Source organism: Miniopterus natalensis, chromosome 3 (genome assembly GCF_054644295.1).
Source record: "Miniopterus natalensis isolate mMinNat1 chromosome 3, mMinNat1.hap1, whole genome shotgun sequence".
Classification (NCBI taxonomy): domain Eukaryota; kingdom Metazoa; phylum Chordata; class Mammalia; order Chiroptera; family Miniopteridae; genus Miniopterus; species Miniopterus natalensis.
Genome location: NC_142083.1, coordinates 64,685,925 through 64,698,710, shown reverse-complemented (window position 1 = coordinate 64,698,710; position 12,786 = coordinate 64,685,925). Strand labels below are relative to the sequence as shown.

At 35.4% G+C, this 12,786-nt stretch overlaps 1 protein-coding gene across 1 annotated transcript; it reads left to right on the top strand.

Moving 5' to 3' along the window:
- Positions 1-399: 399 nt before the first annotated feature.
- LOC107540172 (T-complex protein 1 subunit gamma-like) lies at positions 400-2,031 on the top strand. Its single transcript, XM_016216868.2, has 2 exons — positions 400-498; positions 607-2,031. Exons 1-2 carry the CDS (start codon positions 400-402, stop codon positions 2,029-2,031), a joined length of 1,524 nt encoding a protein of 507 aa, XP_016072354.2.
- The last annotated feature ends 10,755 nt before the right edge of the window (positions 2,032-12,786 follow it).

Genomic DNA, 12,786 nt, shown 5'->3' with positions numbered 1-12,786 from the left:
AAACTGTAGTTCCTTATTTTAAATCTCTAAGACAAAGCGTAAAGCAAAATCACAATATATATTTGGGGTTATGATATGTGTAAAAGTAAAATATACGACAGCAATAGCACAAGGAAAGCGGGGAAATGAAGGTATATGCAAGGTGTGAAGTAGTGTAATAATATTTGAAGGTATACTATTATACTCCAAAACATATATTGGAAACCCTAAAACAATCATTAAAAAATAAAAAGAGATACAACTAATAAGCTATTTGTAGAAATATAATAAAAAAATAAAGGCTTTTAATCCCAAGAAAGAAAAAAGAAATTTTTTGAAAGAACAGATGTAGTGGTTCCCTCTCCAGAAGCTTCTGCCTGTTTCTTCAGCTCTGGGTACCTGGCTCCACATCTCGCTGCCATGATGGGCCATCGTCCCATGCTCGTGCTTAGCCAGAACACAAAGCGTGAATCTGGAAGAAAAGTTAAATCTGGAAACATCAGTGCCACCAAGAATATTGCAGATATCATCTGAACATGTTTGGGACCCAAGTCCATGATGAAGATGCTTTTGGACCCAATGGGAATCATCATGATGACTAATGATGGCAATGCCATTCTTTGAGAGATTCAAGTTCTGCATCCAGCAGCCAAGTCCATGGTTGAAATTAGTTGGACACAGGATGAAGAGGTTGGGGATGGGACCACATCAGTAATTATTCTTGTAGGGGAGATGCTCTCTGTGGCTGAGCACTTCCTAGAGCATCAGATGCACCCAACAGTGGTGATCAGTGCTTACCGAAAGGCATTGGATGACATGATCAGCACCCTTAAGAAAATCGGTACTCCCATTGACACCAATATCCGAGATATGATGCTGAACATTATCAACAGCTCCATTACTGCCAAAGCAATCAGTCGGTGGTCCTCTTTGGCTTGCAACATTGCCCTGGATGCTGTCAAAACTGTACAGTTTGAAGAGAATGGTCGGAAGGAGATTGACATCAAGAAATATGCAAGGATGGAAAAGATACCTGGGGGTATTATTGAAGACTCATGTGTCTTATGTGGAGTCATGATTAACAAAGATGTGAGCCATCCACAAGTGTGGCGCTATATCAAGAACCCTTACATTATGCTGCTGGATTCTTCTCTGGAATACAAGAAAGGAGAAAGCCAGGTTGACACTGAGATCATACGAGAGGAAGACTTCACTCGAATCCTCCAAATGGAAGAAGAATACATCCCACAGCTCTGTGAGGAAATTATCCATATAAAGCCTGATGTGGTCATCACTGAAAAGGGCATCTCAGATTTAGCTCAGCACTACCTCATGAGGGCAAATATCACAGCCATCCGTAGAGTCCAGAAGACAGACAATAATCACATTACCAGAGCCTGTGGAGCCCAGATAGTCAGCTGGCCAGAGGAACTGAGAGAGGGTGGTGTTGGGATAGGAGCAGGCCTGGTGGAAATCAAGAAAATTGGAGATGAGTACTTTACATTTATCACTGAGTGTAAAGACCCCAAGGCCTGTACCATTCTCCTTCTGTGGGCCAGCAAAGAGATTCTCTCAGAAGTTGAATGCAACCTCCAGGATGCCATGCAGGTGTGCCATAACATTCTCCTGGACCCTCAGCTGGTGCCAGGGGGTGGGGCCTGTGAGATGGCCATGGCCCATGCCTTGAGAGAAAAATCCAAGGCCATGACTGGTGTGGAGCAATACAGGGCTGTTGTCCAGGCCTTACAGGTCATCCCTCGCACCCTTATCCAGAACTGTGGTGCCAGCACCATTCATCTACTTACCTCCCTTTGGGCCAAGCATACCCAGGAGAACTGTGAGACCTGGGGTATAAATGGTGAGACAGGTACTTTGGTGGACATGAAAGAACTGGGCACCTGGGAGCCATTGGCTGCGAAACTGCAAACATATAAGGCAGCAGTGGAAACTGCAATTCTGCTGCTGTGGATTGATGACATCGTCTCAATCCACAAAAAGAGGGGCGATTACCAGGGCTGGCAACGTGGGGCTCCTGATGCTGGCCAGGAGTGAGTGGTGGGCAAGATGACCTCAACACACAGAGCCAACAGCCTCTCCCTTTCCTGAGCGAGACTTCTGGGGACACTGTGGATGCCTTTTATTGGAAAGGATCAGGATGAGGGGCATTCCCAGTCCCTTTATGTCCCAGCTCACTTTGCAAAAGGCACTGACATATAATTTCTTCTCTATTGTAAGCTTTCCATTTAGTTTGCTTCCAATGATTAAATGTAAATCATTTGGGGGGAAAAAAGAACAGATGTAATAAATTGAAAACAAAATATAAGAAAGATATAAATATATTTGCTATAATATCAATATGTCATATCAACCTAAAATATCAATAATTGCTTTAAATATAATTTGTCTAAACACCCCAATAAAAGGTTGAAATTGTCAATTTGTATAATAAATTAAATTATATGCTATTTAAAAGTAAAATGATGGAAAATGATACACCATGAAAAGACTAAAGAAAAAATTGTAGCAGCTATATAAATACCAGAAAATGTTAACTTCAAAACAAGGAAATTTGTGAGAGTAGAATCAACTAATTAATACTTAAAGAACATTCAACTCAACAATGTCAGAATGCACAATATTTTCAAGTAGACACAAAACATTCAACAAGAGATGATAATCTCATAGATCAAACCTCAACAAACTTAAAAAAATGAAACCATATAAAATATATTATTTGATCATAACAAAATTGAACTATATGTATGGAAAATCCTCAAATAATCACAAGACAAACAACACATGCCTATGTAGCTCATGGTTCATAGAAACCACAAGGCAAATTAGGCAATATTTTGAACTAAATGGGAATGAAAACATGACATCAAAATGTATGGAACACAGATAAAGCAATGTTTAGAATCAAAATGCTAGCAGTAAATGCTTATATTAGAAAATAAGAAAGGTCTCAAAATAATGATATTGACTTTTAAAAAAGTAAACTAGACACAGAAGGGCAGATTAATATGAAAGCAAGCAGAAGGAAGGAAATAATAAAGGAAAGAGAAAAATTATCAACATAGGAAATATAAAACCAAAGAAAAAAGTAAATAAAACAGATTTTTAAAAATTTCTTAAGATTAAGGAATTTTATAATGCTCTAGACAGACTAATCAAGAAAAATATAGCTTACCAATATTAGAAAGGAAAGCGAGTATAGTGCTACATCTCTTACAGGCATTAATTAAATAATAAGAAAATGATATAAACAACTTTATGACAACACATTTGAAAACTAGATGAAATGGACAATTTCTTGAAAGATAAAAATTACCAAAACTCACTCAAGAAGAAATTTATAACCTGAATAGCATATTATCAAAGAAATTAAATATATAGTTCACAAAAATAAAACTCCAAGCTCAAATGTTTTTATGGTAAATTCTACCAAACATTTGAAGAATAAATAATACCAATAATATACAAATCCTTCTATAAAATAGAGATTAAGCTATGCTTTTCACCATATTTTGAGACCACATTTTCATGATACTGAAATATGAAGACATTACAAGAAAAAAAACTACAGACCAATATCCCTTATGAATGTAGGCTCAAATTTTAACAAAAGATTATCAAACCAAGTTCAACAATATATAAAACAATAATACATTAGTGACCTCATCCAGGAATGCAAGTATTTTTCAAGACTTGAAAATCAAACAATATGATTCAGAAACAATACAGACCCCAACAAATTGCAAAATCATATGCTCATTAAAATAGATGCAAAAAAAATTTGAAAAAATTAAAAATAAAATTTACTCATGATAAAAATTCTCAGCAAACTGGGAGCTTCCCAACCTAATAAAGATAATTTATGAAAAACTAACAGTAAATATTTTTACTTAATGGTAGTTGGACATCTATACTTCTCATTAAGCTTGTACTGAAGGTTCTAGAAAATTTAAAATTTGAGAAGGGAGTTGGCATATAGGTGAATTTGGTCAAAGGTACAAACCTCCAGTTATAAAATAAATATCATAGAGATATAATGTATAGCATGATGTCTATCACTCATAATACTGTTTAGTATATTTGAAAGTTACTAAGAGAGTAGATATTAAAAGCTCTTACCACAAGAAAAAATTTATAACTATGTTTGGTGATAGATAATGTTATTATTTCACAATATATACATATATCAAATGATTATGTTGTATGCCTGAAATTAACATAATTTTATATCTCAATTATATCTTAATAAAAAAATGAACTCCCAAAACCCAACAGAAAATTGGCAAAAGATATAGAGAGACATTTCACTGTAAACAATAAATGGATGACAAGCACATGAAAAGATATTCAACCATTAAGAAATGCAAACCAAAAATACAGCAAAACACCACTACACACCCAATAGGATGGCTACAATAAAAATGACAAACAATATCAAGTACTAGTGTACATGTGAAGCAACTAAATCTCTCATACATGGCTGGCATTTAAATTGCACAACTACTTTGTAAAACAGTTTGGTGGTTTCTTAAAAAATTAAGTACTCACCAACCATATGATCAAAACATTCCATGTCTTGGAGTTACCTAAAATAAAAAGAACTACATGACAATTCAAAGACTTGTACATGGCGTTTATAGCAGCTTTACTGGTAATAACCCAAAACAGCCAAAATATTCATCAACTGGTAAATGAATGAACAAGCTGGTATGTCATACCAAAGAATACTAATTAGCAGTAAAAAGGAAGGGTATATTTATACATGTAACAGCAAGGATGAATCTAGCCTTCCCCAATAAAGTTGTGTCTCACAGCAGTTTTAAAATTCTTCTTCAAATTATTCATTTATTCTCTCATCCCATTCACGCTTGCTGACTCTCTGAGAGATGGTCTTTACAAATTCCAGTTTGATTTAAACATTTTTCCTATGTGCTCTGATCCATGATTCTTAGTTTCAGAGGAAAATAAACAAAACCCAGCTTAGCTGCCCAGATTTTCAACAATTACTTATAGCTGAAAACTTATACACTCAGCTCCCATCCTAAACCTCTTTTTTTGTCACATTTAGAAAGATTAATTGAACAGTTAGCATCTATAGTGTGCATATATTTGAATACATAGTTGTGAGATTTAGGCTCAAATTGTTATATGAGCAAAACTGAAGACACTGCATTTTTAAAATTTATAATTACATAAACAATTAGATTATCTACAATATATCACAATCTATGCATTTATGACAATTCTTTTGCAACTTTCTCAAAGTGCTTTTCAAATAAATCATGGATTTTTCTCCCAGCTGCTTGATATATACCCTGAGTTCAATTTCCTATATTACATGTCACAAGTATAACATTAAATTATTTTGTTCTTCTCTAATTAAGCACAAGAATAATTTTAGTATTTATGTTTACCATAAAATCTTAGGCATATATAGGAATTTATATAAAGAGGTCACTGTAGAACAGCTATGTTTAAGATTAAGGCAAAAGTCAGTTCCAGTGTTCTACATAATGAAGTAAATACTTAGTAACCTAGTTTAATTCATTGTATGAATTTTTTAACTTGGTGTTTTATTATTATTGTTATTATTTTTAATTCTCACCCAAAGATATTTTTTCCATTGCTTTTCAGAGAGTGGAAGGGGGAAGAGAGAGAGAGAGAGAGATGTTGAGCCTCATGCACCGGCCCTGACTGGGATGGGGGATGGAGCCTGCAACCAAGGTAAGTGCTCTTGGCAGGAGTCGAACCTGGGACCCTTCAGTCCATGGGCTGACTCTCTAACCACTGAGCCAAACCAGCTAGGGTGTTTAACTTGGAGTTTTATAAACTAGACACAGCATTTATGATTATTCTACTTCCAAGAATTAACATTAAGAGTAATCATCAAAGGACACAACTGTGCCAAGAATGCTCAGCGTAAAAATCAATCAGGACATTCACTCTTTCAATCCAGCATTTGTTTAACACATACATATTTTGGGGGGGCTATCATACAGCAATATATAATTGAGCTCAGAAAGTATGAGGTCAAACAGGGATGAATCACTTATTCAAACACATAACAAGAGCTACATGACTTGGGTAGTTTTATGTTCTAAGGGTAGAAACTACGGAATGGAACAAAAAGAAAAAACAATCTGTAAAATCCCAAGAATCTAATTTAACATCTAACCCTTTTAAAGTTACTAACTCTAACACCTAATTTTAAATATGTGTTTTAATTGCACATTCACAGAACTAATTACTATAACAATATATTATAATACATTTTGTTAGGTTTTTGTGTGTTTTGGAGAGTGTAGACCTCCCTGCTACAACCTAATTCTTCTGTCTGTTCAATGGAAACTATATTTTTGGATAAGTTAAATTGGAGCGGACTTTACCATCCGGACTGTAGCCGGGTGCATACTCTCTGACAGCACTGTGCCTCAGTGGCATCTGGCATCTCCTCCTAAACCATGGGGTTTATCTGCTACCACCTCATGGGACGCCCTAAAGGTCTGTTCAGCTATTCTGGGGCATGCACAAACTTGAATGTACTTGCCAAGACGATAGGGCAAAACCAAGACGAGCGTGGAATAATCTATCAAAAGGGGATATGTACAATATACACCGAATGACCCACAGGATTTTAAGGTTAATTGGGTAATTTATGTTATTTCCTTGGCGTAAAGCAATGAGCAGATAGGTGAAATTTTTCTCAGACACTATTAAATCCCTTTTGTTCTAAAAAACTGGCATTTACCTCACGACATGTTAAGTTTTCCAAGTGAAAAGGAAATAAAATGTTAACCTAATTAGAAGAATGAAATGCTATCAGTATATTTCCAACAAGAACTTGCCTTCTCATTTTAATTTGGATACCTAAGAGGAGAATATTTACTTAATAGTTTGCTAGTTCACTGTGCCATCAATAAAACAAAAACCTCTTTTCCATGCCATCAGAGACACCTCATTAATGGAAATTTGCATCTGACTCTTATTAACATTTCCACAACAGTATTTCCAGAAGATAAAAAAAATTTATGCTCCATTTTAAAAATATGTATATAGTCCCCAAAGGAGTTCATTAATTTCAATTCTCCAAAGTAGCATATACAGTTATTTGTCTAAGTCAAACACATGCAAACAAACACATTTCCCTGCATATACACACACAAGGTGTAAATCTATCCTGCTGATTATGTTCTCTGTTTTGCTAATCAAGGGCATTATTCAGTCAATAAATATGAAAGAGCCATGAACTCAATGCCATGTACTCGAACTTCAGTTTCTGACAATGAATGAGGCAGACTAGCTACTCTAAAAGGCTTCCTACTACAATACTACTAAAATATGAATAAAACATGCTTTGAAATATATTGATGAGTTCAAAACAAGTAAGGAAAATCTACAAGGGTAAAAATGAAGCTGAAACCACAACGAAGATGATGACGACAAACTCTACAGAAGGCATCTGTGAAAGGCATTACGATTTCCCGAAGTACCAACACCTATAGTGATGCTGAGATTAGAGCCAAAGCCTTGGGCCCACCATCAAGTAGAGAAGCTGGATTTAAAACATTTAAATTAATATGTAAATCCAGAGGAGGTTCAAGTGCACCCCCACCAGGTTAAGAGTGGGTTCTGAGCTCCAGCTGAAACAAGTTAAATCCTCTCTGGAGGAAACATCCCTAAATAAGAACCACAGTATTCTCACCAATTAAGGTCAAGCGAATATAGCTAAGAATTTTTGTTTTAAATCACACATATAAAATAGGATTACATAAGGGAGAGTCAGCAGACAATAATTTTAGCTCCCCAAGGACTCCAGATAGTAGAATTATAAAAATTACAAAATAATGTAAAATAATAAAGAGAAAAATAAAATGCATTAAGAAACTATTACAATTATAAGATTAATTTGGAAAAGTACAAAGTAAAATTCTGGAATAAAAATTTACAATTAATGGGTAGTAACAAAATAGTCAAAAGATTGTTGGAGAGTTGAAAGATCTAAAGAAAGTACCTACATCATAGTTTAGAGATACAAGGAGATTTGAAAAAGAAGTTAAGAGAAGTAAGGGACAAATGAGAAGCTACGCCTTCTAATTGTAGTTCCAGAAGAAGGGAAATAAAGAACTGAATGAGACTGATGGTCCCTACAGGAAAAGTATGAAGTTTTATTGAAGGATATTTAAAAGACTTAAATAAATTGAGCAATATATCATATTCATGGACTGGAAGACTCCTTATTTTAAATATCTGCCAGACCATGATCTAATATTTATTACTTAATGTGAATCATAGTAAAAATTTGAACACACTATTTTAGAGAAACCATTGCCCATGTGCAACAGGAAAGATGTTCAGGACAGCATTATACATATGAGTAGAAAACTAAAACCAATGCAAGCCAAGAGTATGGATAAATACATTTTGCAATAATCACAGTGGAATGTTATAAAAGAATGGGAAGAATCAATTGCAACTACAGAAAACAATATGGATGAGTCTGAAAAACAAGAGAAAAATGAAATTCATAGCGGATAACATAATATTTGATATTTTTATAAACCTCAAAAACAGGAAAACTAAGTAATCTATTATTTACACTTAAATATATAATGTTCAAGAAAACCAACAAAGGAATGATATGCATAAAATTCATAGTAGTAGTTCTGGTAGAGAAGTTAGGATATGAAATTGGAGGAGAACAGATAGTGTCAATATTATCAGCATTTAATAATTCTTAAGTTTGAGAGTGAGTTTGTATTAAATATTTATTATTAAAATTTTTAAGTTACCTCTAGGTTACATGTATTACTTAATATCTATAAAATGTTATTAAAATGTATCTTGCACTTTAAAATAGTTCTAAGATTGCTTGTTCAAATCTATTCTCATTTATGCAAAATTCCAAAAATCTCTTTACCCAGAGTCCTAGGCCACAACCAACAAGCAGCAGACCAGTGAAAGGCAGAAGGAAAAGTTCCAAAGAGTTTGGTGTGAACCAGTTTCTATACAGTGAATAACTAATAAAATAATCCATAAAATATAGGCCCAAGGGTCTCGAAATTATTGCCATTTGGCGTAGGAGCTGTTTAATATTGGAAGAAAGAGGCCAGCGCCTTTCTAAGATTCAGCACCCCTGTGGAGTGTAACAATGGGCTTTCCTTTGGCCACCATGAGTCGCCGTGCTCGAGAGGCACTGTGAAATTGGCAAAGAAGGATGCCTCACATTTCGGAAAAATCACCTATCAAGGTGTTAAGGTAAATGTGAAGCATTCGGCGTCTCTGGAGGTGCTGCCCCTTCAGTCTGCAGAGGGTAATGCTGCCTCCTTTACTTTTCAGGTCCCCTGTCTAGGTCCCAGAAGGCATTTGAGGTTTTGAATCACAAATTAACCACCTTTATAAAGTTTGGTGCCAGGCAGCTGACCCTGATTTTCTGGCAAGAACAAACAAAAGTAGATGTAGGAAGGAGAGAGAAGGGTGTCCCAGGGAAAGAAAACATGGCAAAGGCAAAGCTGGCATTCCTTTTTCTCCACCCCTCGCAGTGCTAAGGGCTTGCTATTTATTTGGGATGTTCTCCCTTTATGCCTCCTATAGCACCACAGACAACCCGTTCCTGTTCCCTTGGCAAAAGGAACAAGTACTTGAAGTATCTGTTGCGCCTTTTACATCCCTTTTGGCAGATTTACCCTGTCTACTGAAGCTTGGGGTCACATCCTGAACTAGAGTCCACAGCTGCAGGCCATCCAGGTGTGTTCTATACTCATCTCCTGGGACGCCAATATCAAATTTTTCTAACTCCCTGCACTACACCGACCAAAAGTTAATTAATTCAGTAATTAATGGGGACAAATACAACACATTCCTATGCTTCCCATGCAATTAAACCCAGCTGGATAGTAAAAGGAGAGTAATCGAATTATTCAGTTAAAAGAAACCACCCTAAATTGTGAATGATTCATTTCTTACTGAGTGAGTCTCTCAAGGACTTTCTATAAGATTTTTGGTAAAATATATGGAAGAGAATCTTTTGAGTGCTCTTTTCAGCAACAATGGACAAAATTATAAAATTTATCATTGAAATAACAAAATATTAAATATGTTGTTATTGTTTTATAATATTATGTAACTGTTATAAGTACAATAGTCATGAGATGGTATAACACACCCTATTTATACAAATATATTTGGTATTTTTTTCATGTAGTAAAAATGTATCAATTATTCTGAGTCAGGGGATTCCGTTCTGAGTTCTTGTTCTGCCATTAAATAGATCAGTGACCTCATTTGCTTGCCTGACCTTGAGTTTCTATTTATTACTTTGTTTTCCATCACTGAATAGGAATGCAGTATAGTAGTGTTTAAGAAGTAGATATAGAGCAGGATTTGACTCCCTCCTCCGTCACTTACAAGCTGAGGCTTATAACTTATTTAGGTCTCCATTTTCTCATTCATAAAATGTGAGTATTGTTAATATCAAACTTAAATAATTCTTGAGATGGTTGAAATATTTTCAAGTCCCATAGCTAGGTATTTATTAGTAACTAAATATATTACAAACATACATACATACATGTATACATGCAATATAAACATAAGTAAATACATACAATGAGATATTTTATACTTTTTAAAACCTCCAGTGTTTCTTTGTTTGATTATTCTTTACATAAAGTCTGATTTCCCCTATTTTTCATAGTAGTTTTTCTAAATCTTTTCTAAGACATATATATAGATAGAAAAATCATAAATTGTATAAAATGTGTCACATGACTCTTGAAACATAATACTGGAGTTGATGATAACAATTCAATACCCATATTTTAAAATAGAGATATCTCTACTTTAAATCCCTTTAGATCTAGCCTGATTTATTTTGGGCTGAGTTACATTTTTAATGGCCAGGGAAAACACCTGCTCTAAGATGAGTAGGATGAATCTTTCTCCTAAAAATCTTTCAGTGACTTGGGAATGGAATTATGGCAAATAAATGATGTAGACTCCTTTGGTCTTGAAAGTGTTTGTAAAATTTTCATTCCATGAAGCAATAATTGAGACATTGTACATAATTGATACTCCAACAAAAGTCCTTAAGGTCCATGAGAGCTGTTTCCTGTGGAAGTGCTTAGCTTTCTTTTATATTTTCTAAGTTTCATATCTATATATATATAGATAGATATAGATAGATAGATGATGATGATGATGATAGATAGATAGATGATAGATGATATAGATAGATGATGATAGATAGATAGATAGATAGATAGATAGATAGATAGATAGATAGATAGATAGATAGATAGAGACATATAGAGATAGATATACACACAATTTTATGACAAGTATAGCTGGCTACTACGAGGAAGGACATAGTTTCTTATTTATCCTGGGAAAAGAGGGAATTGAGCCAAAGGTATATATCTGAGAAGAGAAAGCTTCCAGGGGCCTATTAGGGAGTTTCTATCAAGATTCCAAAACTCCTAGTAGAAGCTGGAGTGATGGGATGATGTTCTGCAGGAGCACGTTCCTGTTCGGGCTTAGTGGGATTGCTTAGAGATAATTTAGAGGCATGAAAGGTGGGGGGAATAGTAATCTGTGATGGTGAAAACATCTCATTCATTGTGTAAACAAAAGGGAGGGGAGTTGAAGTTAATGGACCAGAATTGTTGCAGCCAAAATAATCAGACTTTGCAGAGATCCTCAGTTCCTTCATACAAATTTGCCAACAGTTCCCTCTGCTACGTTGGGCTCTTTAAGATTGACAAAATTCACATCTATATATTGGAATCAAAACTGGGCTCTGTACATTATCTAAATGCTGCTCAACAGAATCCCTTTTGCTTGTGCCTAGTCCATAAAGAAGTCAATACAGCTCTGTAATTTATTGAGATGTCAGCTCCACAAACTTAGCTGGAGTCTGGAAAGACAGGCTACAGCTTCTTTCTCTCTTTTTAAAGGTGCATTGACCTCATGCAGGGAACACTTCAAGGAGTTTTGTCTGGATGATCAATACATTTCTATATTTATAAGCCTAATCAGAGCCCATCTGCTTTTCTGCCAAAGTACTGCTCAATGAGAGAGTCACATAATCAAAATTATAAACTTTATCGCATTGATTTTTTTGTTCTACTTGTTACTCAGAGCAAAAAAAATAATTAAATATTTTTGTTTTAATAACTACAACTTGACATAAAATCATTTCTTTGGGAAATATTTCCCTCACATCAGGATTAGGGCATTTTAGGCTCCCAGCCCTGCCATTTTTCTTTTCAATTATTAGACTTTAACAGGTCCAAGACTTGTTTTAAGTGCTCTAGTCTCGAAACTTAGCAGCTGTTCCCTGGGCCATATATAGAAAGCCAGTCAGCTGCCTTGCACTGACCTCTAAGGCACAGTCACCCAGAGCCCCATCTCCACCGGAGAGACAGCAGCTCCACATTATAAATACCACAGGGTCATCTATAAATACGTGCATTTCACCACATTTCACTTGCTGTTGTTTTGCTGAGGCAAGTGCCTGCTGCCCTTATTCATGTAGCAGCAAGCACCTTTTCGACTGAAACCACATTTCTTTCATTTAGAGGTGGGGATAAACAGAGCCAGTGAATGTTAACGGGCTCCATCAGGAGGAGGGGAGAGAGTTCAAAGACGAGAAATGAGGAGGACTAGCTTGGGGGAAGAATAACAAAATAGAAGCGACAGCTCCCAATAAAGATGGTAGGCCAGCCTTTAATTTGCTGATGTGTTAAGCCAATACATCTTTCTGTAGCACACGGCTAATCATGTCACTTCACACTG

Bases quoted from the DNA above. Each gene is read 5' to 3' on its own strand.
- LOC107540172 (XM_016216868.2), top strand. From the start codon at position 400: ATGATGGGCCATCGTCCCATGCTCGTGCTTAGCCAGAACACAAAGCGT. The intron at 499-606 runs GCAGATATCATC...ATTCTTTGAGAG, and splicing joins TCAGTGCCACCAAGAATATT to ATTCAAGTTCTGCATCCAGC.